Here is a 25,498-nt window from a genome sequence, read left to right as displayed (position 1 = left end):
GTTAAAAAAGCTGCATGTCATTTATTTCATTAAGAATTTATAAAAGCCTCTTTGAGTCCTTCCCCATTCTCAGATGTCCCTTTTCTTTCTCTGGCACAGTCCCAGCCACCTAAACACGATCCAGAAAGCTAGGCAGAGACCCACCAGTGCCACCGTGGAAACAGAGGAAGCGTATTAATCCTCCGTGTTTCAGTGAGAGAAAACACAATATTTTGTGTACTTTACATTGGAGTGGCCGGGAGGCCAGTTCTTGCATTATTGTGTCTTAATCCTTTCATATGGGCCAAACGAGAAGTTGATGAATTTAAGCAGACAGGTATCGCCATGCCGCACAGAGTGTGCGGGTGCACCAGGCCAGCCTGTTCCTGCAAGAGAGAGACGGTGGTTGCATTTTGCCTTCAAATAAAGGTCATGCGGATTGTCGATGCAGACGACGCTGGGTTCCCCGCCTGGTCGCCTCTGCCCGCCGAGGCTTACGGGAGCGTGTGGTCCAGTTCTCTGAGCCTGAAGTCGGGCAGTTTACAGGTCGTGACATCAGGCCTCTGAATTCACAAGCCAGTGTTTCACGGCCTCTTCTCTCTTTCTCATACAGATGCCCTGAGGGCTTCTTGGGAGAATATTGTCAACACCGAGACCCCTGTGAGAAGAACCGCTGTCAGAACGGCGGGACGTGCGTGGTCCAGGCCATGTTAGGGAAAGCCTCGTGCCGCTGCGCCCCGGGGTTCACGGGCGAGGACTGCCAGCACTCCACCTCGCACCCCTGCTTCGTGTCTCGCCCCTGCCTGAACGGAGGCACCTGCCACATGCTCAGCCGGGACGCGTACGCGTGCACCTGCCAAGTCGGCTTCACAGGTAACAGCGGAACCGGGGCCCACACTGAGCTCTTCTCGGCGGGTCTCCAGCATCTTTCCACCTTGACCTCTAGCTCTTCCCCAGCTCTGTTGCATGCTTAATGTTCTGGGAAGGAGCTGAATGTTCCAGGCCACTGTGCTTACCTTCTTTTGAGAATTTTAAGGGGAGAGTACAGAAAGAAAAAGGGTCAGATGCTCAGAAATGTCTGATTGTCTGATGTAGGTATGTCAGGACGGGTGATCAGAATCACTTCCCTGTCACCAGAAGAGAGGCTGCTGCTGCCGCTGCTGCTGCTGCCGCTGCTGCCACTGCTGCTGCTGATTTGCTTCCTGAAACCGCTCCCCTGGCGACTCAGGGCACTGCTTTTCTGAGCTGTGACTGCTCTGCTCTGCTTCTGCGCTGTCTCGAAGCCCTGCATTGCGTGTTGTGTTCCATGGGACTCTGTTTCGAGCTCTCTTTGAGCCCATCACAGCTCTCCAGCTCCAGCTGCTTCAGCTGTCCTGATCTTCGCCGTCCTCCTAGCTTTACCTTCTCCCGTCCACCCCCACCCTGACATCCAGGCTCATATTTCTGACCCCTTCATGCAGCTGGAGCCCCTTGCAGTGAGACCCTTGTCCTCTCTCCCTGGGCCTCCTGCAGTGGGTCCCTAACTGTTTCCTGGCCTTCACCTTCTCCCGTCTTGTTTCCCGCCGTGTCAGCGGCTGTACTTATAAATGCAGATCGCCTCCCAGACTCACCGGCTGGCGATGCTCGAGGCCTTTGTTGCCCGTGGAGCCCGCAGAGCCCACACAGTGGGTGGCAACCCCCTGACTGGGCTGTCGCGACCCTTGACAGTCTGGACCTCACACCTCTCTAGTCTCACCTCCTCACCAACACCCAGTTCTAGCTATACCACAGTTCTGTCACCCTGGGACGCTGGCCTCCTGCAGGCCCCGCGCTGCCGCACACAAGGGCCTTTCCTGGACACCCAGTGATGCGAATGCTCCTAGTGACCCTCTCGGGTTCCTCAGGCAGCTCATTTCTACCTTCTGTTATTTTATGTGTCACATTTCATTGTCTGTGGCAAGCAGGCAGGCGGGGGTTGGGCAGGCAGGCGTAAGGGGCTGGGGTGGGGGACCTGACCCCCGCCCAGCCTCTGGCAAATCTGGGCACTTTCTCTCTCCTCTCCCTTCATCTTGTCGTTACCCATGGTCTTGTAGTCCCCGTGCCTCCCCATCTCTCTATGATGCTGCCGTTTTATTCCCTCCCTTCTAGGCCCAGGTGTGCACCCCTACACGTGCATGCACCTGTGCTCCCTGGGCCCAGGTGTGCACTGTCCTGGGAGTCAAGACTGTGGGTTCCAGCTATAGAGGCTAGTGGTGGGAGGGCTTAAAAAAGACTGATCACTTCATTTTTTTAAATATATTTTTTTAAAGATTGATTTTATTTATGCAAGAACCAGGGTACGGGCCAGATGCGCGGGCAGGTGAGAGAATTCACCAGAGACAGAGTGGGGAACAGAACAGGCAGACTGACGAAATACACTGCTGAAGGGAGCAGCGGGTGAGACAGGAGAGGTCTGCCCCTCCGTGTGGGTTGTTCCACGGCCGGCAGGGGATCAAACCGGCACTGCAGAGGCTGCAGTGCTGCGCTCAACCGCTCAACCGCCTGCGCCACCAGGGAGGCCCTGATCACTTCATTTAGCTGACATACTGTGGTTAGCTTTTAGAAATTTCTTTCATCTGACTAGATTGTGGAGTCTCCAGAGGTAGCTTGGAGCTTTATTCAGAATGAACCATAAATGTTTATTAAGTGAGGAAAGGATCATTTCGTCCCCCACTATCCCTATAATTCTATAAATCTGATAAGCAAAAAGTGACATGCATGTGCAGAAAACGAGACTGAATCAGTCTGGAATACTTGCTCTCCTGATTTTTTCTTTGAAAAGAAAGGTATTGGTGGGGTGGAGGGCGGAGAGAATGGACTGTTGCCCCATCGTGACTGGCAGATTGGGTGGTTAAGAGGGTCATTTTCTCCTGCTTGTCAGTTTTGAGTTGTTTTGCTCCAAAGGCCTGGGGAGGGCGTGTGCAGTTACAGCGTCACTCTGAAATCACCCTCAAGTCACTGCTTCTTAATTTGTCACTGAAAGGGCCTCTTTTTGGTGTCTTGCCAGGTTCTCATCATTTGTACTTCTCCCACTTTCGTCTGTTGCTTTAAGAATCCCCGGAGGCCGAGTGTACCCCTTTGTTTTAGTGCTGGCCCCTCTGAGTGAGGCCTTGTTGGCTTGTCCCCACTCCCACGTAGACACGGAGGAAGCAGGTTCTAACTGTACCTGACAAACATGGGTGGCAGGTCCCGGGAGCGTTTGTTTCAGTCGCAGGCAAACACGCCGACACGCTGTGTGCTGCAAGGAAGAAGTATTTGCTTGTTTCTAACTAGATGTTGTGGGACTTACGAGTGTCTTTTATTCATTCGGTGGGAATGGTTTGCACTCTGGGTCTGCCCCTGCCCATGTGGCAGGTGGTGACCTAGAAGGCACAGCGAGCTTGGGGTGTGTGTGTGTGTGTGAGAGGCAGGGGGGAGGTAGAAAAGCGGGGGGAGATTTTGGGGAGCTGAGGGGGCATTGAGGATGACTTCGGTAGTACAGGCTTAGGAGTAGGGCTGTCAGGAGACGTTCACTAGGGAGACATAGGCGCCCCACACAGGAGCAGCTTGTGCAAAGACCAGGGGGGTGAGACCAGAGGAGGAACTAACCCCTCTGTTGCAGAGACTGAGGGGAACCTGCAGGCCTGGGCTCTGTGGTCTGCCCCTAGCCCCCAAGTGCTCCTCGGAGTCTCTGAGGGTCTAGGGAGTGCGTGCGTCAGGGGTTCTTGAGTTGTCTTTGAATTGAGTTTCCTACAGAATTCAGAGTTTGGAGCTTGTCTGTGTGAGCGCGCCCTCACATCATCTGCTGGGTGGGGGACGCGGGGTGTTGGTGAGGGGGAGCTCCCATCACTAGGGAAGCACTAAGTTCGTTCTCCCTCCTGTAGGGAAGCTGTGCCAGTGGTCGGACACCTGCCTGTCTCACCCCTGTGCCAACGGAAGTACCTGCTCCACGGTGGCCAACCAGTTCTCCTGCAAATGCCAGGCCGGCTTCACGGGACAGAAGTGCGAGAACGACATCAATGAGTGTGAGGTCCCGGGCCTGTGCCAGCATGGGGGCACCTGCCTCAACCTGCCGGGCTCGTACCAGTGCCAGTGCCCCCAGGGCTTCACCGGCCAGCACTGCGACAGCCCCTACGTGCCCTGCGCCCCCTCGCCCTGCGTCAATGGGGGCACCTGCCGGCAAACCGGGGACTTCAGCTTTGAGTGCAACTGCCTCCCAGGTGAGTGCCCTGGTGTCCCGGGGTGGGGCTGCATCTCCAGGCGGAGGGTGGCCCTGGGTGGGGGGGGTATGTCCAGGTGGAGGGTGTCCTGGGGTGGGGAGGGTGCATCTCCAGGTGGAGGGTGTGCCGGCATTGGGGGGACATCTCCAGGTGAAGGGTGTGCCGGCGTGGGGGTGCATCTCCAGGTGGAGGTTGTCCCGGGGTGGGGGGGTATCTCCAGGTGGAGGGTGTCCTGGGGTGGGGGCGCATCTCCAGGTGGAGGGTGTGGCTCTGTTGCTCATGTAGGAAATATCCTTCCCAGCAGGGAAAGGGGAAGTGAGAATTTCGTGTGGGGTGGGTTGCTGGTGAGGGAGAAGTTTTATGAGCCCAGTGCACTCTATAAACTGCAGGGGGTAATTTAACTTGTCAGGGTTTATGATGATGAGTGACTAGGAAATTGTTTATTGTCCATTTTGGAGAATAAGAGAAACAGAACTCTGGGAACGGGACAGACAAGCCTGTAAAATGGAAGGGGACACAATGAGAATTAGACATGGAAAGAGGACGTGTCAGTAATAAAGTACTTTAAATGGAGTTGACAATAACAGCAGGCGATTGACTTTCCTACTTTCACCTCTGATGGAATGATTTTCCTGACCACCTAAATGTACCCACGTGCCCTCTTCTGTGATTTTCCCTGGGCTTCTGGCCTTCAGAAACTCACCCAGTGTTCCCTCTCTGACTTTGGGGTACCCTGTCCTGAATTGAAGCTGGAGAATTTGGAACTGGGGCGGGGGTAGTGTTTTGTTAATCATTTTTTGATGAGGTCTCAGCAATTTTATATGGCATAGTCATATATAAGTAAGACGGAAGGAAAAAGAGAAACAGTTTATGGGGGGCAGCGGGGGGCTCAGTGTTCTGAAGCGAGGGAGAAAGGGGCAGGCCTGGCCTGGTCACTAAACTCCTTGAGAAATGATGGGAAGGTTGAAAACTGAGAATTTTGATTGGGAACAGAACACAGGCAGCTGGAGCAGATGAATTACTAAGCAACAAAGATTCTGTTTTTATACAAATATCTTTAGTCCAAAAACAAAAGAAGGAAAGCCGTAGGGGGGAATAATGTGCTCAGTAAGCAGAATTGCCTCAAAAAGAAGTTGTTCTGACCACTCTCCCCGAGTGGGAATCTGAGACTCCAGTCTCATGGATGCGGTTCACATATAATAGGACCGTGTGTTTTATCTCCCGGGAGTTAAAGGTCATATGTTGGTCCTAAGTATAAAACCAAATGGTAAATGTGTTCATTTCATTCCGTAGACACTGATGGGCTACCAGCTACGTTCTGGGCACCCCGCTGTGTGCTTGGGATACACGATGCAAGACATCCCACGTCATAGGAGACCTTGTCATTTCACGCTGAGCCCCCAGAATGAGCTGTGTAATGGCACTGCTTTCAGTTTCTCTCTCTCTCTTTTTTTTTAAGATTTATTTATTTAGACAAGCACTGGGTACAGTCAGAAGCACAGGAAGGTGAGAGAATTCACCAGAGCGGGGAGCAGAACAGGCAGACTGACGAAATACACTGCTGAGGGGAGCAGCGGGCGGCAGGAGAGGTCTGTGTGCCATGTGGGACCCTCGCCCGGCGGCTGGGGATCGAACCAGCGCTGCAGAGGCTGCGGGCAGCTTCGCAACCCAGCGCTCAACTGCTGCGCCACCGAGGAGGCCCTGCTTTCAGTTTCTCTTTCAACAAAAACTGGACAGTACTGTCATCCTAGATGCTAAGTCCATTCCTTATTAACATGATGCCACCATCATCTCCATTATCCTGTAGAAGGAACAACTAAAAGATAACTTTCCTCCTTCCTGCTTGTGTTAGCATTTTAAGGGTTAAAGAAAAAAAAAAACGAAATATAAACTGTTTAATTTTGTAAATATCCTAATAGTTTAATAGTGTAAGTGGCTCGTAATTGAGGTTATGTGATTTATTGTCAAAGGCTAAATGTGTTTTTCAGCTTCAAGAAAATTGCTCGTAATAATTGCCATCACAAGAGGTTGATTTGGCAGCAAGATACTGACGGGAAGTCAGAAGTCAATAAAGGAAGTTTTTAGCTAGGAGAGAGTGATTACTCACCCCCATAGTCTCCGCGTTGTTATCCATTAGCCACGATAAGAACCATAGGGAATTCTGAGAGTGTGTGCAGGAAAGGATCTGTCAGACCAGAATAGTATCTCCTCCTTGAGAAAGGAAATAACCAGGGATTCCGCCACGGAGAGGCTGCCAGGGCTAGGGGGCTGGAGCCGGAGCCTTTGGCTGTCTTTTACTCTCCAAGCGACACTCATGCATGAAATGTGTGTGTGTGTGTTGGGGACCGTGATGGGGGGGCGGGGGTTTTGAGGGGATAGAATATTTGGCAGAGAGAAAACGAACACATATTTAATGCCTTTTGTGAGCCAGGCACTGTGCCAGGTTCTTCTGCATCCACTAGCTCGATTACACAAAAACCATGGAGGTGGGAGGGGGTAGGTGTTATTTTTTTGAGTTTTCCCAGGTGAAATAATTGGGGTTTAGAGATCTTACATGATTACCCAGACTCGCAGAGCTGACCTGCGGTGAGGCTGAGGCCTGAACTCTGAGTATGGGCAGAGTCTCCCCAAAGCCCTTCCTTGTGTGTCTGCTGTACCACGGCTCACCCTTGTCTGCCCTGAAGGTGCTTCAGGAAGGAGCGAGACCTTCTAGGTGCTTTGAGATGCGTGGGTCAAAAACAGAGCGGTTGATGTATCTGAAAGAGGACATACCCGTAACTGTGATCCCGTATTGTTACGTGTCCGCCTACCTAAGGCATCGTGCAGACACGGAAACAAGAGTTCAGCAGACTAGTTCTTGCCTTCTGGGCTCCCACGATGTAAAACCAGGGACATCAGCTTGGACAGGGTATGGAAGGAAATTCAGAAGATTTCAAAACAGTGGAAGATATGGTAACATTGTGAGTAAATATGAATTTATACATCTTGCAAGATTCTGTGCTGTTTTTATGTCCCAGGTGGAGCTTGGAAAAAATTTGCTTTATTTTTCCATAAGGACATAGCGCTGGAGCAGCTTTTCTTTTAGAAAATTCTTTCATAAAGCAGTACCACTTTCCCTGCTGCTCCCGCCTTGGCCCTCCATGCGTTACTTAAAATAATCATCACTGCCTCACTGTAAATGACACCCCAATTTCAGGAGAATCATTTTTCAGTTCTAAAAACAGGGAAACTGGGTCAACAGAGGCAGAGTACCCCACTGTGGCTTTCTGCAGCTCCCCAGTGCTGCTTCCTGCCCCATCCAATCTTTGCACTTTTAATTGAGGCCGCCCCATCTCTGTTTGGTACGGTGACCACCCTGTCCCCCTTAATTGCCAGCCCTGGTCTACATTTTCTTTTCCTTTTCTGCAATTCTTGCCATCTTCTTAGTATATAATTTGCACTATGTAATTTACCTCATTATGTCTATTGTTTATTGTCTGCCCCTTCCAGATTCTGCTACCTCTCCCCTCGAGAGCGAAAGCTAGAATCTTTGTTTTTGTTTGGCGACATGTCCCGAGCACTTGAGACGGGCGCCAGGTACGTCAGGACAGGCGTACAAGGACCCATGGGCCGGCTAGGGCTGGTGTCGTTTTGAGGTCCTCACCCTGGCCCGGCGCATCCTAGGCTGAGTCTGGCTCCTCTTCTGTGCTTGGATGCGCTAATCCCGGGAGAGAAATTTAGAGCTCGTCTCAACTCCAGAAGTCAGCCATCACCACAGACGTCAGCGATGATCTCCTTGTGGCGGAGTTACCGTCCTCACCTCCCATGGGGCACTGCAGTCACTGTGACTTGATTTCAGTAGTGTCGTAAGACTTTTGGAAGGAATTAAAACTGCAAAAGTGACTCACCCTGTGTGCAAAGAAAGAAGTGCTGCTCTGGAAGGGAAGGAAGGAAAATATCTTTAAGAGGAAACTAACAGGTTCAAACCGAGGAGCCTGCTTTCACCTTCCCCTTGGGTCTGCGGCGCTCAGCAGTCGAGGTCCTGTGTGAGCGGCCGCTAGTCAGGCTTCAGCAGAGGTCCCGGGACGCACGCAGCCAGCAAGAGCTCAGCTACGAGCAGGATAGAAAAGGGATGATTGAGTCGGTGACTCCCAGTATTTTTGAGTTAAACCAACTACAGGAGAGAGAACGAGTTAGGCTATTGGTTTTTTTTTTTTTTTTTCAAAGATCTTATTTATGCATGCATGCGTGCAAGAGCTGGGGTGCAGGCCAGAGGTGTAGGGGTGAGAGGATTCACCAGAGACAGAGCGGGGAGCAGAACAGGCAGATCTACTGAAATACACAGCTGAGGGGAGCAGCGGGCGAGACAGGAGAGGTCTGCTGTGCCACGTGGGTCAGCTCCCTGGCCAGGGATCGAACTCAGGCAGTGGCAGTGATAGCTCTGAGACTGAAGCCCTGGGCCACCAGGAAGGTCCCTTAGGCTGGTTTTATGTTTGTGGACATCTAATGAAGTGGCCCTGGTGAGCTCGGAACAGTGGGCGGAACCTGCTGAGAGCTATAGGTGGGGTGGACAGACCTTGGTGTACCTTTCCTTTTTCTGGCTCCCCCACACCTCTTCATTCCTGGATGATTTTTTAAAAAATCATAAAAAGCTGTCGCCTCTGTTCTCTTCAAACAACGAAGGTTTGTACTTTGTAAGCCTCCTCTGTACACCACTTATTTGCAACACACTGCTTGTTTGCAAGCAATACCTGCCGCTAAACCGTAAGCACATTTTGTGACCTGCATATCTGCTCTGTTGCTGAGCTTCAAGACTTAGAAAATCCTTCCCTCTTGCATTCTCGTATGCAGGGACATGTGATGTTCTCCTGGAATTTACACTAATCACCCGTTGGCAGGTTCTGGAACAGAAGCAAAGTGCTGATACCACTTTCCCAGGTTTATTATTTTAGCTTCTTTGACTAGTCTTGCTTGATGCTTCTTTACTGTTCTTCTGCGCTTAGTAGCTTTACTCATGTCATCTCTTTGGCATTCTAGCACCTTCTTCCCCCACCTCCAGGCTTTTTACATGGGATTTAGTCTTTATGATTTGTCAGTTATGTCACTGAAGTGCCTTCTGTATTTTCTACCCCCGTGGGGATTAGAGAGCTTGTAAGGTCTTTTGGCAGCTTAATAAACCTCCAGCATAGCACTTTCAAGCTGACAGCTCATCAGTTCACTGTTCCAAGTAGATGCTTATTTTGACACCTCTTCTCCCCACCCCCCGACACAAAATTTAGACTCTGAATATCCAGAAAAGTGAATGCACTGTGAACCGAATATGCTAGAGAAGACAATTCCTATATTCTTTAATTGTTTTAATGTACTGAACTTGGTTCTTTTGAATGCCCTTCTTTGGTGATAAATTTAGAAAGGAAATGAAAGTGGAAATCATTAGGGTAGTGTCAACACAGCCTGGGGAGGTGGGGGTCAGGGGTACACGGGCCGGTCACAGGGGTGCTGAGTGCATCGGACCCGCTGAGGGGATGGACAGAGAGGGGACCATTTTGCTTTTGTAACAGGCTAATCCTCAGGGGGCTGGGGTCAGGGGACAGAGCCTTGTGAACTTCCACCTTGTTGCCTTTATCCAGTTCCAGGCATCCCGGGTTTTGCCCTCACTCTTGCATCCCTCTGCCTGGAAACTTCCCGGAGGACACTCAGCCTACCTTGGGAGAGTCCCGGCTGTGCCATTCTGCCTCCCTTTCCTGTCTCTTCTATGTGCCTCTTCACCAGGCCTGTCCCCCCTCACACCTCCCAGCGCCTGACGATGGAGAGCTGAAGGCGCCTTCTGGGAGATGCTGTTCTCTGTGTGGGACGAGCCTCTGTCCCAAAGGCTCTGCTCTGCTCCCTCACTGTCGTCATTTGTCAGTTACGGGGCCCAAGGTTTTATAACAGCACGGTCTTAAAATGTTCTTTCTAAGTTTAATTTCTCTGCTTTTGGCCTTTTAAGGACATAAATTGGCCTTGAGCTGTAACCTCCTTTTGGCGTCGTCACGTGAGCCTCTCCATAAATCTGCTACACCCACCCCACCCACAGGTCTGGAGACGTGTCTGTTTTCTTTTCCCCTAAAATCTTAAAATATATTTTAAAGAAGTGAGTTCACTGCAGCTTACTCCTTTAAGTCTTACCTCTGGCCTCCCCCTTGGGTAGACTGTTTCTTACACAAATTTACTAGCTTTCCAAAAAGAGTTCTAGATCTCTATTTTTAAAGCATAAATCCTGTCTTAACTTTGGAGAACTGATTTGGCTGCACTTTTCTTAGTAGTCACGGGAACTTTTGGCCTAACGTCAGGTTTTCAGATTATTGAGAGAGAATTTGGGGGTCTCAGAGAGCACAGGGGCGGGAACTGGGTAGGGGTACCCGGTCAGCACTGACCCCTGCCAGCCGTGGCACCTCCTGCCAACCGCGTCACCTTGGGTGAGTCAGCCTGTGCCCTCACAGACTTCAGCTGCAGCGTACAAGTGGGTAAGCGCTAGGGAGGCGTTGATCCCGTTGCTAGCTAACAGTATTCCCGATACAGCAACTTTGTTGAGATAAACTTCCATGCCATATAATTTGCTCTTTCAAAGTGTACATTCGGTGGTTGTCAATAGACGGTAAGTTCTCATTTGATGTCGTTGGTCGGTTCTTGGAAACTGTGACTTTAAGCAAAGCTGTATATATCAAAACCAGTTTTTCCATAGGCTAATCAATATAAATAAGAATTAACTTCCTATGACAATTTCTGGTCACAAAAACATCACCACACTTCTGAGTAAAGGCCTGAAACACTTCTAATATTAAACAAAAATGCATTAATTTCCCAAGTGATTTATTCCAGTTCATGGTCATGGCTGGCTGGACCCTGTCCCAGCGGCTCAGGGCCCACAGCAGGGACCCACCTGGGCAGGGGCCCTGTTCTTGCGGGTTCTCCCCCAACACCCGCAGCTCACTGAGAGTGGGGCAGTTGAGATATGGCAGTGGACCTCAGGCACATTTTTGAAGTCTGAGAAGAAATTGGAGGACCCAGAGAAGACCGGTGCAGACATGCGGAGAACATGCAAGTTCCTGACAGACAGTGGCCTTGGGTTTTCCCCCTCATGTTATAAGGAAATTGTTACTCGAGGACCGGCTGTAGTCGCAGATTTGTGTTACCATCATTGCCACAGTTGATTTTAGACCATTTTACCACTCCAGAAGAAACCCTCCATGCCCCATCTCCTTCCCAGCACTAGGTAACTCCTAATTTGCTTTCTGTGTCTATAGATTGTATAATTGGCATTTCATATCAATGAAACACATGATACATGGTAATTTGCGATTAGGTTTTTTTTTTTTTTTTACCTAGCATAGTGTTTTAAAAGTCCATCCATGTTGTGGACGGTATCAGCATTTAATTCCTTTTCATGACTGAGTACTATTCCGATGCATGAATTTACCACGTTTTGTTTTCACATTTGTAAGTTGATTGATTTGGGGCTGCTTCCACTCTTTGGGGGTGTTACAAATATGACTGCCATGAGTGTTCTTGTAGAAGAACATTGTGTGGATAATTTTTTTTTCCCCTAAGGGTAAATACTTAAAAGAGGAATCACTGGGTTGGATGGTAATACTAACCTCTTCAGGAACCATCAGACTATTCCAAAGCAGCTGCACTATTGAACGTTCTAACCAGCAGTGTGAGGATTCCAGTTTTTCCACATCCTCGCCAGTATTGCTATTGTCTGTCTTTTTGATTAATGCCAACGTCGTGGGTGTGTAATAATTCCTTATCGTGGTTTGATTTGTATTTCTCTAGTGACTAATAATGTTGAACATCTTTTCACATCATTGGCCACTTATCATCTGTGTTTGGAGAAATGTCTGTTCAGATCTTTAACTTGTTTTATAATTAAGTTGTCTTCTTACATACACTATTTTTATTACTGTAAACATTCTTTGTATATATGGGATACGAGTTTCTATCAGATATATGATTAGCAGATATTTTCTCCCATTCTGTGAGTTGTCTTTTCATTTTCTTGATGGAATCCTTTGAAGTTCAAATTTTGATGAAGTCCAAACTGTTTTTCTTTCGTGATCCATGCTTTTGGTCACATTTAAGAAAACTTTGCCTAACCCAAGTCACAGAGGCTTATTGCTGTGCTTTCTTCTAAGAGCCTTATAATTTTAACTGTAATATTTTGAGGTTTTTTTCAGGTTATGAGAAAGGGATCCAGCTTCATTCATTTGCATGTAGACATTTAGTTGACATATCACCATCTATCGAATGTAAATGTCTTTTAAAAAAAAATTTAACTTGTTTAATCTTTATACCAAACCTTTGAAGTCGGTCCTGTTAATTCCCCCAGGGAGGAAAGGAAGCTGTACTAGCTTGCCTGGGCTCCATCGGGCTGCATGGCGAGGCCGAGACCATCCTGGACAGCTTGGCCCTGGAGGCTGTGCTTCTAACAAGCAATCAGCTCTTCATTTTCCTGCCTCCTTACCTGCCTGTCTGCTGACAGGAAAGAACTACCTCAGAGATAGTCAAGTAGTCCTGAAAAGAAAACATTTCATTTCTTACATGATGTGGTTATGCTGAACGCTTCTGCTTCCTTAATCTGTCTGAGGTTAGTGAGTGCAATTAGTCGAGCAGCGACTCACATAAATTCGGGGCCACAGTTTCAATTCCTTCGAGTCTGGCTGCTTTGGCTTTATCACCTCCCGACACCGAGGCGGTCCTGTTCGGCCTTGCTCACCAGAAAGATCATGTTGGGGAGGGCGACCATCACTGGTCCTGACACACCCTCAGACCACACGGTCCTCGCGGTGGCAAGCCAGGGCTGCTGTCCCCCTCAGCACCCTCAGACCAGGCCCTCGCACTTCCTGAAGGATGCTGCATTAGGCGCAGTAGACTCGTGGCTCAGACCTCAGCTCAGAACGTCACTTGGTGGGTTGCTGATCTGGCCTCACCGTGTCATCATTAGGGGTGCACGAGCTTAACCAGTTCAGCACTTTCTGGCTCATTAATCCATTGGCAAAACTGTCGTATGATAAAACATTATTAGCATAAAAAAAGGGAACTCGAGTACAAATACCTAGAGAAATAGAATTCTCTTCAGGCAAGTCTTCAGTGATGTCCATCTTTGACGAAGTGATTTTCTTTGGTCTCTGGGTAATTTTTTTGGCCTCTTGGTTTATTACACTCATTTACATCCCTGCTACTGTTTTCAGAGAAACCAGCCGCGTTCCAGTAGAGCAGCAGCCTGTGGTGAGGATTGAGTAACGCAGGGTGACTGAAGTTGTTCCACCCACTAGGCCGTGAATGCCACGAGGGCAGGGACTCTGGCTCCAGCCACCCCCCCCCCCCCGCCCCGTGGCTGAGACCCAGTGAGCTTCTGAGTGTGGGTGAGGAATCTGAGGGACACTTTGATGAGGCCAAATACTTAGTCTCGCCGCATTTTAACTAAGAAAGTTTCCAGTGACATTCTCGTGCTTGAAGCCGACAATCTGAGTCAATAAGGAACTTGGTGAGGAGAAGAGAGAGCTAAAAGCTCAACATCTGACCTGCAGAGGAACACACTGCAGGAAGCCAGGGCGCAGTCTGCTACGCTAGTTTCATTTTTCATAAAAGGGAAACATCTAGAGGAAGGAAGCAATGCTGTAAGCGTAGAGAGAGGACGTAGAGCATCTCACTTCATTAGTGATAACACCTCCTTGTTTTCAGGGTCTTTTTGTATTTCTGTTACTCCACGCGTGGCCTGGCACTCACACCAGCTGGGCACGCAGCTGAGGAGGTGGCATCAGCATCATTTCACAGACGAGGAAGCTGGTCCAGGCTGTACTTTGCCATGTGTTAAATATCTCGTAGGTGGTGAGGTTTGTGCTTGACTCATGTCCTCAGACTTTGCGTTTAGTGTTTTTCTTAGGCCTTCCACCCCCACCTACTTTGAGCAATGATCCCAAGAAAAAATACAAGAGGAGTTGCACTTTTTATTTGATTTAATTAGGTAACTTTTATCTGTTCTTCCCATTCTTTTGATAGGGAGTTAGGGAAAATCCAGTACCGTGTGTGTGTGTGTGTGTGTGTGTTAAAGAACCAGGGCATAGCTGTCCCAAGTAGACGCTTATCTTCATTGGAATTTTATTTCCTAAACCTCTTTGAAGTACGTGTGCGGCAGCTATGAAGGCACGTGGAGGCTGCCACTGGCATCGCGAGTCACTCTGGCTGTCTCGCCACGCATCCAGGCAGGAAATGGCACAAGACTGGGGGTTGTTTAGCTACAGGCCTGGGTGACCAGCTGTTGGCCGCTGAGCTGAACGAGGGGTCAGGTCTGTTTTCAGGACCGTGTCCTGAGGGAGCAGAGCAGGTCGTGTCTTCTGTGTGAGAAGTCATTGTTTTCTTTTCTTACCAGGTTTTGAAGGGAGCACCTGTGAGCGGAATATTGATGATTGCCCCAACCACAAGTGTCAGAATGGAGGGGTCTGTGTGGACGGCGTCAACACTTACAACTGCCGCTGCCCGCCTCAGTGGACAGGTAAGTGCCATGGGGCAAGTCAGCCAGGACGCGCCAGGGCCGGTGCCCCGAGGCAGCCGTTACTGACCAGGGCACTTGTCACAAATGCGCCGAGGACCGCTTGGGGACAGTGTGTGAAGGAAGCCAGGGTCTCCTCGCCGCCTGGCTGGTGACGTAATGCTCTGACTCCTATGTCAAAGAAAAAAGTATTTTTGCAGGTTTATATTCAGTGGTTCGGAGCATAGCTCTGTGCGGGGTGCTGGGAACATTTGAGAGAAAAGAGTCATTGATAGTCACTGGTGGGTATTGTCTGGGAAAGGCAAGTATCACCTGAAACACAGTAGATGCACAATAAAAATGCAGAGGGAAAAAAGTACTTAAATGAGAAAACACAAATGGTCTCTGTCACACACAGAATGGTAACTGAGGTGATAAATACATCACGTCATGTTAGTATGGCGTTCACGCAGTGTATACGTGCATCTCAGATCCTTGCAGTGTACACCTCACCTCACACAGGGTTCTACAACAGCCACTTCAGCAAAGCCAGAAAAAACAGGAATTGCAACTTGTCCATCTTCACTGAACTGCCAATAAATATTCAAAACTATATGAAAATGATGTTATAAAGCTGAAAATAAGTTATATAGGATGTGAGAGTTCAGCACTTGTTCACAGATAGAAATCCATCCCACCTCATCCACGTGTCCTGCAACCACACAAAGGATTGGACGGATACGCTTGGTAACATTATTTTTATGACATCCGGTTACACCTCTCTCTTTCCCCTTTTTCTGTCCCTCTTTTGGACCATAGAAAAAAAATTTTACGTGCTCCGACTTGATAGAAGGGCTCTCCTTTTTAATTTCATAGCCTCTTGGAAATTTCTGATGTTGTCTGAGGCAAAATTTTCATTTAATTTTGAAATTTTATGCAGCATTTGGTCCCAATTTCTGTACATAGCTATATTTATGTAGCTAACTGAAAGTGGAGGTGATTAAGAACGGGTTCAGTGATTAAGAATTGAGCCTTTCTGAGAGAAATTGAATGATTTAATGTGCAAACTCAAGAGGAAGCTAACGTCATGAGGGGGAACTTGCAGAATCAGCGGTGGACTGTGTCCAGGTGACACGGCTGATGTTGGAGGGCAGCCACTGCTACCTGGTATTCTTCAGAGACTCCAAATTGCTTTCCCTTATCTGTAGCAACTAATTATTTAGAGTACTCCCTGGAGCTCCACATTATGATTAGAAAAAGATTAAATGGAGTTTAAAACTTCAATTACATGATTTCCTGGAAGGGCACATATTTCTGCTTTTAATCCCCCAAATGTCCTTTTTAAGACTTTCTCACCAGTTTTCCTTAGAATTGGACTTCCCCTAGAATTTCTTCTCGGTGTCTCGGGCCTAGGACTTCACTCTCCGCTCTCGCCATCCGCTGCTCTCTGCTCTCCTGCTTTTGTCATTTCTCAGAGGCCATTTTGTTTTTAACTTAAAAAAATTACAGTGAAATTATGTGACAAGTAATATCGGGAAAGATTTGAATTTTTTCTTTTTAATGCTCCTTACAGTGCTGCTGGGCAGGGGGAGACGTTCTGGGAATTTGACCCTGTCCCGAGCTCTCCTGTGTCCTGGGAGAGGGCGGCTTTGTGCAGTGTTGAGGCCTCTGAATCCCTGGAGAGTAAACACTGTTGTGATTTCCTTGCTGATTCTTCTTTGATGTCACAGTTTCCTGCATTGATGTTAATTAGGAAGTTCCCTTCTTGGAGGAAATCTTCCTGAAAAGATGTTTTATAAGAATTTCTTACCCCAAGATGTTTAATAGCTACCTCTTCTCTGTGAAAATCCTTGTAAAATGTTTCTCCGTGTGATTTTGTGTTTTCTGGAAGGGATGGCGTAACAATGGGTCAGTTCAGTGGGAAGTGCCTTGCTTCTTTGGGTTGCTCTGACGTGCTCTGTCGTCTGATGTGCCCTCAGCCTTTGGGTTCCTGCCACCGGCTTCCTCCTCCTTGGTCACTCACGGCAGCTCTTTGGTCCAGTGGCAGCCTTGGCTTTTGCTCCCCCATCACTGGCAAGATGAGGGGCGAAGTCTTTCCTGTCTTCACCTCATCCCGTCTGCCTCTCCAGCCTTCTCATCCCCCCGCAGCCTTCCTGTTCCAGCAGTAGGAACAGCTTCCCAGTCTCCCGTATTCACCACGTCGTGCTTCCCACCCATTATCTCAACCCCGTTCCATTGACTTCCACACCGTTTTCTTTTTTCAAGGTTTATTTATTTATGCATACAAGAGCTGGGGTGTAGGCCAGAGGTGTGGGGGGTGAGAAGATTCACCAGAGACAGAGCAGGGATCAGAACAGACAGACTGACCAAGATACACTGCTGAGGGGAGCAGCAGGGAGATAGGAGAGGTCTGCCGCACCATGTGGGTAGCTCCCTAGCCGGGCAAGGATCGAACTTGTGCTGCAGAGGCTGGGGACAGCTTTATAGGTTGAGTCTTAATCCCTTGCGCCACCAGGGAAGCCCCCACATCATTTTGTTTTGATTTCTTCCCTCCACCCCTCTTCCTGTTGTCCTCACCATTGTCACCTGCCTGGCTCAGGCCAAGCTGTAGCCGACTGTAGAAGCCTTCCACGGTCCCCGTCCAGCTGAGATAAATGTTCTCTGGGCTCCTCTGGGACAGTGCTCGCCGGCATTGTTACCTGCTCCCTGTGCACGGGGGCGCCTGGGCGGCTGACGCCTGTTCGCAGGTGAGCTGTTCACGCTCCCAGGCCCGCCTGAATCTGAGAAGAAAGGAAAAAAAAATGTGAAGTCGCAGGGTTTATATTTCTGTTGCCATCTGAGTTAGAAATAGAGATTAATATTTTCTGCTCTCACAAATAAGAACAGTGAATGGTGCTGGGGGCTGGGAGTTAGCTAATGTTTATCAGCACCTCAATACTGTGCTCATTGCAGGGTCTTATTTTGTTAAAACTTTGTGATAATTGTGTTGGGGGAGAACTTATTAAAATACCCATTTTACGGGAGAGGACGGCTTTTCAGAAGGATAAAACACAAGATGGTTGGATTAGGGTTGGAATCTAGACTTGTTGAACTTGCTTGAATCTTGTTCTTTTTCCTATGCAAATTGAATCTGTGGGTGGTCTTTTTACTAGAATTTAAGTTCAGCAGATCAGTTAATTATTCTAGGACACAGTGATTCCTCTCTTGTGTTTTTTCCTTTTTGAACATTTGACTGGTTACTTTGAGGTTATAAGTTACTATTAAGTGAATGTTTTATATTCAGTCAGGTACTTTTTTCCACTATACCTAATACTTCTATTATTATTTGTTACAAATTCCCCTTACAGTGTTTGGCTGTGGAGTTAAAGTATGAACTGTTGGGTCTGGCTTGGAGCAGAAGGTATTAGAGTAGGCCGTGGAGAAGGAAATGAAGCTGCCAGCCACCTGAAAAAGAAAGGGTGGGATGATATAGCCAAAAAAACTAGGTGTCAATTTGAAGTGGATGATGACTTGAGAATATGCCATGTTTTAAATGAGAAGAGCAGTATTTTGTTAAGTGCACCCCATAGAAGACTTGGTCTTTTATAGGTAGGTCTGGGCTTCTGACCAGAAAATTTTCCAAGTCTATCCATGGTTTTATTTGGGGTAAATAACTTGGCTACCTTTTCTTTGGAAGGCTTTATTTGCTACCCATGGAATTATTATCTCAATTACTTTATTGGGTATCGGAAGAATAAATAGTGCAATAAAGAGCCTTTTGATCTTTTTTGCTTATTCAGCAAAATATCCCAGACCCATCCTGTTGAGTATTGTAATCAATAGCCACATCTTGGTATTGAATATCTGAAATGTGACCAGTCTAAGCTTCCAACTGTGAGCTACCTGATTTTGAACACTTAGTTTGGAAAAATCTGTATTACGTCATTAATAATATTTTAAATACTGGTTGGATGGTAAAGTGATGAAGTTTTGGATACATGGAGTTAAAGAAAATGTGATAGCAAGAGTACTTTCAACCAGTTTCTCTTGCCTGTTTTTGAGTGTCTACCAGGAAATTCAGAATTATATCTGTTCTCATGTGGTGTCCACAGCAGACATGAAAAGAGCTGCTTTCTACTCCAGCTCAGAGCCTTTTTACCTAGCAGGGCTGTCTGGAGTAGTGCCAGTTGAGCCTTCAGAAGCTTCCACTCTCTCGGACTAGCTGAAGGCCTGGAGGAAGAGAGAAAAGTCTGAATAGTTGGCTGTTCCGAGACTAACAGGACTCGAGAGAGCCAGACACGAATGTCTACCGCACGGGATCTGGCCCCCGCCGTCGTCTGAGAGGAGCTGGGCTCTGGCAGGCACCCCTTTAAGGAAAAGAAAGTGATTAAAGACTCCCAAATTCATTAAAGCAGCGTAGATTAATGTTTCGTCTACACAGGTTATTTGAATTTTTTTTTAAAGGTTCATTTCCCTCCAAATTAAGTTGCCTCTAAGCTCAACCCACAGATTGTCCTCTGGCAGCTTTTTGTTTTGGGTTCACGCATGGGGCAGACGTGATTTATTTTCCTGTACTTGCTATTAACCCAGAAATGTAATTTCAGCTTGGGTTTGCAGAATAGTGCTTTGGGACACTAAGTGAAAAAATGAACAGTGGAATTTAGGTGAATATGAATCAGAAGTGATCACATTTCCTCTCAGCTCTGTTGTAGCGTGATGAGCCCAAAGAATTAGTTAAGATTTCTTAGCTGTTAGGTGCTCCAATTTCAGTAAAATCTTTTGGCCTGGAGAGCAAGGACATATGGCCAGAGGGTGCAGGGCACGGGTACCTGGGGTGGCATTTTATGTTTGGACAAGGCGGCCCATCTCAGAACAGCCTCTGGTCAGTGACAAGCTGTCTCTGTGCTGGGTCTTCTCACACTTTTCGGTTTGGTTTTTTTTAAAGTCCTAGAGCGAAAGGAGCTTTCTGATTATATTTCAGGCTGCAAAGCTGTGCTCATTCGTATTTCACATAGGGAATTGGATGGGAAAATGCCTCTTCCTTTTCTGTTTCTCGGCCATCAGTCTGATTGTGAGGACTTGACTGTCAGCCTGTCTTCTGGAATTCTGCTTCCCCATGCCAAGTTCAGTGTACTGACAGTGGCGAGGACTGCTGGAGAGCTGACCTGGCCTCTCTCCTCCCAGTGTGTCAGAGCTGGTCAGTGCTTGTGTGGCTGGGGGTGGTGGTGCACCATTCAGCATAGCCCCTGACCATGCGGGAGCTGAGGTGAGGGACACTCAGGCCCCTGGGTCCATGGTCTAAGATCTAGTGCATCCCACACAAGGTCATCTCACTCAGTGGCTTTTCATCTCACTGAGTAGCTTTCATAACAGGTATTTCTGAACAACTGTTGCACCCAACATACTATGTTGCATGTTTTTTAAAAGACACAAAGGAAGAAATGTCAATTCCTGTCCTTAAGAATGGTCAGGTTGACTAGGAAGAAATTAAAAAGGCCATACACAACCACCCTGGAGGGGGAGAGTCTGTCAATGGATGTGAGTCTGCAAGAAGCATGGACAGAAGTTGGGGGCCATCTAAGAACTAGCTTCTGTTTAACCTGAGTCATGGAGCTGCTGGGGCCTGGTGACCAGGACAGAGAAGTAGGCTGGAGATGGTGATGAGTTTGAGGTGAGTTTTCTCCTTGAGAAACACTGGCCAGTGAGACCCTGGACATCAGCATAGAGGCTGGAGATGGCAGGTGTTGAATCCTGCTCTTGGTGGCCTTTGGGATATACTGAGCCTGTAAGGGAAAGTGTGTGGAATGAGAAGAACACAAGGCTTGAACTCGAACTGCGAGAAATGTTCACATTTAGAAAATAATCAGGGAAAGGAATCCGAGCAGGTGATGCAAGAGCGTGGGGACGGGCAACTCCGGGCGCCTCACCCAGTAGGCGGCTTCGTGTTCAGACTGTGCCAGGCCCAGCCCAGGGCCTGCCGTGGACACACCTGTGCTGAGCCCAGCTTCAGACCTGCAGCCTCTGGAGCCCTGGAAACTGGCCTGCCTTTGACACCCCCTGGACTGACTTAATGGTTATTGAATGAACCACAGCCAGGAAGCTCTCATAAGGATGATCACCGCAGAGAGTTAATCAGAATTTTTGAGGTCATTGGAAATCTTCCAAAGTATAGTTTCAATACGAAGGAGAGAAGGAAGCCAGATTGCAGGGAGTTAGAGAGGAGAGGGTGTTGAGGAAGGGGGAGGAGTGGGCTTAGGTCATTTAATCAAGATTTTGTACAGCAGAAAAAGGCAGAGGAGAGCTGCCAGGCAGCAGACATGGGAAGAACTGAGGCACCATCATGGAGTCTGAGCCAGACTGAGTCGAGGGGGTTGGCCCATAAAATAGCTTATTTCGAAAGGGTTTGACACTTGCAAGTTTTAAGTCATTCAAGGATGTGGAAGTTGCTCCATGAACACAATAGACAGAGGTGAGAGGTTGAAATTATAGTATTTTTTTTTTAAGTATAAGTGTTTAGAAGAATTTGGATTTGAATTCTCTACTTTTTAGGGTGAAAAATGAAACTTTTTACACATTTCCTTCAATGAGATGAACAGGCATATGTTTTCACTCTCTGGATATTATTTATATAATCTGGGATTTAAAAATTCCTATTACAGCATTGTTACTGAATTGTAAAATTTTATGCATGCTATTTTAAAGTTATTCTTCATATTTTTATTTTATAGTCCAATTTTTAATATTTTATGCCTGGTTCTGTGAGCAGCTTGTTTTGTGTTAACCACCAGTGCATTTATATCACAACCTTTTTATTCCAGAGTTCTTCATTTTGATTTATTTTTTCAGTCAGAAGAGTATACATTTCAATAGGTTTTTCCAGAAAGGGTCCTTCCATGTTTTCATCCCCAGCCAGAACTGGAGAGCATAGTTCTTCTCTGGTCTCCCATTTTTTTGCTCCCAAGACAGTATGTAGCTCTTAGATATCACCTTCTATTATGATTGTGTATTTTTGGCTTAAAACCCTTATTTGCCTGTAAGTTATACAGTCTGGAAGCCACGGCTGAGTTGTTAGTGTATATGTAGGTCAAGACTTGGCCTGTAGTACGTATGTGTTTGTTGAGTGAATGAGTGAATGAATGAATTGGGGCATTAAGGTCCCAGTATCATCCTTCCAGACTCCATATTGCTACTGGGATCTGGGGGCCTTCCCCCTACCTCCATACAGCGCTGTAGTTTCTTCTTCAGTGTGGACAGAGCCTATACTACATCTGCAAAACATCTGTAGAATATGCAGATTACATTTGGTCATCAATGTAATGCACTAATTACAGTGTGTGGTATTTAGAAACAACTTAATATATTTTTATGACATGAAGTCACCAGCGATGTGAGGGGAGAAAAACTAAAGACTCTTTGCCTCGTTACTGTCATGCTGATGGAGCATTGGAAGAGAGCACCCTATGGCGGGGGACTGACTGGGAAGTCTTAGGGTTCCATTGAAGAAGGGAGGTGGCATCGCCCTTCGCCCAGAGCTGAAGGAGCAGAGTCAGAGGGAAGAGGAGTTTCTAGTGGCCTCAGTGAGAGTGGAGCTCAGCAGCTAAGGCGGAGGTAGAGCGATAGTTGTGTATTGGCTGGTGGTTTGGGATCGGGGGTGGAGGGGGGGTGGACAGTGGGAACTTGGGGAGGATGAGTAAGACGGGAGACGCCCCAAGGCTGAGAGAGATGCGCTGGAGGATGACTATTGTTTTGGGATTAGGATGACAAGAGAAGACAGGAACAGATAAACATTTGTTTAGCAAATATTTACTGAGCACATCTCAAGCAAGCTTAGTAGCTGGGCACTTGGCGAAGTGCTGGGGCTTTGCGGATGAAGCCAGCGGCCACCACCCGCTGCTTCGTGGGGCTCGGCGTCTGGGAGGATCCCAGATGCACAGCAGATTGTACAGTTACCAAGTGTGGTAAGTGCCTTTGAGGAAAGTAGAGGTTGCTAGGGAGCACGTGAGTAGCAGAAGTAATGGGTTTTGGGGTAGATGCATAAGGTCTCTCTGAGGAGGTGACACTTCAGTTGCGCTTGGGGAGGGAGAATCGCCTGGGGGAGATGGGGCCCAGCACATTCCAGGCACAGGCAGAACATGTGCAGAGACTGAGCTGGGAAGGACTGTGATCATTTTGAGGAAAATGAAAGGGGGCGTCAGAGTGGCTTGAGCTGGTGGTGGTTCAAAAGCAGACACTCGAGAGAGAGGCAGGACACGTGGAGAGGCCGTAGTCCTGCCGCCGTCGTAAGGAAGTCGTCACACAGTTTGACGGACAGTGGGCCAGTCCCCCGTTCATGTGCAATCATTCTGGTCCCTCCTTAGGAAGCATAATACATAGACGGGGAGGCAGGGAAACCAGACTTGTGAAAAACATAACAGTGTCCAGAATTAGCCGGAGCATCCACTGAGGTCCCTGCACTTACCGGGGTATGTCCCCGGACCGTGGGGTGCCCGCAGCCGCACCATGCCCCCGGCCGTCCACACACATCATTGAGCCGTGTCCCGGCCACACACGTCTCGCCGCAGACCCGTGGGCGCCAGAGTTTCTGCAGGCTGGCTCCGCCCGCTCCCCTCCCAGCGGGCCCTGAGCAGCCAGGCTTGCCCTCTGCCCTGACACTTCAGCAGCGAGATGGAAAATCTCCTGTTCATCCGGGAGGAGGCCAGAGGGCGCACGGCCGCGCTGCTGTGATGTGGGGAGATGGAGGAAGGTGGGACTCTCCAGCCCAGGAGCTTGGGGCGTTGGCCAGGAGGCGATATTGGAGGTGGGGTTGTCTTGGTTTTACCGTGAAAGAAGAGGTAGTAGGGTCAGGGCAAAGGCCAGCCAAGCTCATTTTTTACATGTTCTTCATATGGGGATTGTTGTTGCAACAAGAGTTGACCCTTAGCAGGGCCGTTGATGTGGTAGAAGTTTTTCCCACACACTTCACAGTTGAGAGGACCAGGAAGGGCGAGAGCTTCTTTCCAAGGGGCCAAGGCTCAGCGAGCCTTTCTGTTCCCTTCTCTCCTCCCCTCTCACTCCCCAGTTGCTTGTAACTCCCCTCAGATTGATGGTTTGTTTGCGTACCGGGAGGGGTCATAACGAGGTGTTGTATTCCACTGTGCTCATAAAATGGGGTCTTTGTCACGGTCCAGGGCTCAGGGGCTGGTCTTGGAGCTGACGACACCCGGGTCATGGGTGGGTTCCATTTCAGCACAGACCACTGGGTCTGTGTGTCCACTGCCCAGGGCGCCCATCCCCCTCACGGCTTTACCACCACAGGGGAGCTCAGCGTGGGTGTGACCCCATCCCTATAAAGTCGGGACTGCATCCCTACTCAGGTGACTACAGCCGTGTGTCACGCCTCCTCTGTTGCAGCGCTGAGGCAGCCCCTCGTCTGTGTCTCTCCACCCCGCCTGTCCCCAACACTCAGCTCAGATTTCCCTGCCTGCTTCGAAGACTTAACTTGACCTGCCGAGCTCTCACACCCCAGTGTCTGTTTCTGTACCTGACGATTTCCGTTTTTTAGCTTTACCTGTTTCTAACTTTTCTTGCAGCTAGTGGTGCGGATGTGGCAAGTCACTCACCCTCTGGCCTCACTTTCTTACCTGTGAAGTGAGCACGTGAGAGTAGCTCTAAGGTGTCCAGTCTGAGGTCTGTTCAGCGCCGCTGCTGAGTGTCCGGTGCACGCCTGATGCGTGCGCTGAGGCCAGTGGCAGAGACAGCCCTGCCCCCGGAGCTCTGGTCGCTGGGGCAGAGCCTGCAAAGAGTCATCACCTACGACGTCACAATTTGTGATAAGTGGGAGAGTGGATTTAATTGAATAGATGGAAAAAATGGGGAGATGTGAACTTGGAGATCTTGCTTAAGTGAAAGCAGAAGTCCAGAGCTTGAGAAATCACCGTGGAAGTCAGAGGGGACGCACACTGCAGGTGGAGCGCACAGCACACACGGGGCGGGGAGAATGCAGTGTTTGCGAGACCAGTGGTGCGCCCTTGCGACAGCTGTGAAAACCAAGATATATTTATGATGCAAAAACTATCCCCTGAAAGACCATCAGCAGCTACAGGTGATGCTGGTTTGGCATCTCATACCAAGTCTGGTCTCGCGACAGCCACAGAGAAGGTAGTTTCTTTAAAAAAAAGAAAGAAAAACAAGTCTTTTATCTTCTCTTCTGCACTGAGGGGGTGTAAGCGCCCAGTAGCCTGCCCCATTAACCCTGATGCCAGGTGGCCCGTGGCCTGTGATACCTGGCAGGTGGAATCGCTAGGGAGCCTAATGGATCCCTCAAAAGCTTGCCTAACTGCGCTTTGTGCAATATGTTTTGGGCGTTGCCAGTGAAGTTTGTGTGTTGACAGATGACGGTACATGCGGAGGCTTGTTTGGAGTGAAGGTTTAGTAGCTTGGTGTCGGGCACGGAGACAGCACAGCTCTCCCTTTTCAACAAAACTTTTATGTGTTAGGTCGCTCGTAACTTAGTGCTCCGTCTCCCTGCTACAGAATCATTTGGTTGGAGTCCCTCCTGTCTTCTGCTGGCTGACTCACCTCCACCCACGTCTTTGATCATGTCTTCCTGTATCTGTGAGCAGGTGCAGGAAGCTCTCCTGTGCTTGACAAATCAAAGTCTCAAATGAGCTCCCTCCTAAGCCCCACCAAAGAATACCTTGTATTGTTTTGGTATCCTGAAGACCTAACCCTGCCGCCCTCAGCAAGCCGCCCCCAGGCCAGGGCTGATGGGTTCTTGCCGGGGGTATGGAAGAAGCAGAGTGATCTGGGACAGTGCGCCCAGTCACCTGGCAGATCACCCAGAGATTGCCCT

At 48.6% G+C, this 25,498-nt stretch overlaps 1 protein-coding gene across 1 annotated transcript in view; it reads left to right on the top strand.

Annotated features, from left to right (window-relative positions):
• Positions 1-25,498, top strand: part of NOTCH2 (notch receptor 2) — a 167,799-nt gene that overhangs the window by 91,259 nt on the left and 51,042 nt on the right. The window contains exons 4-6 of the mRNA XM_037500843.2: positions 593-852; positions 3,861-4,196; positions 14,590-14,712. Coding sequence (XP_037356740.1) covers positions 593-852; positions 3,861-4,196; positions 14,590-14,712 — 719 coding nt within the window. The remainder of the gene's footprint in view (positions 1-592; positions 853-3,860; positions 4,197-14,589; positions 14,713-25,498) is intronic.

This window comes from Talpa occidentalis, unplaced genomic scaffold (assembly GCF_014898055.3).
Source record: "Talpa occidentalis isolate TD23 unplaced genomic scaffold, MPIMG_talOcc4v2.1 talOcc4.9, whole genome shotgun sequence".
NCBI classification, from domain to species: domain Eukaryota; kingdom Metazoa; phylum Chordata; class Mammalia; order Eulipotyphla; family Talpidae; genus Talpa; species Talpa occidentalis.
Note: the sequence above shows the minus strand (reverse complement) of the source record. Positions and strands in the feature narration are given on the sequence as shown.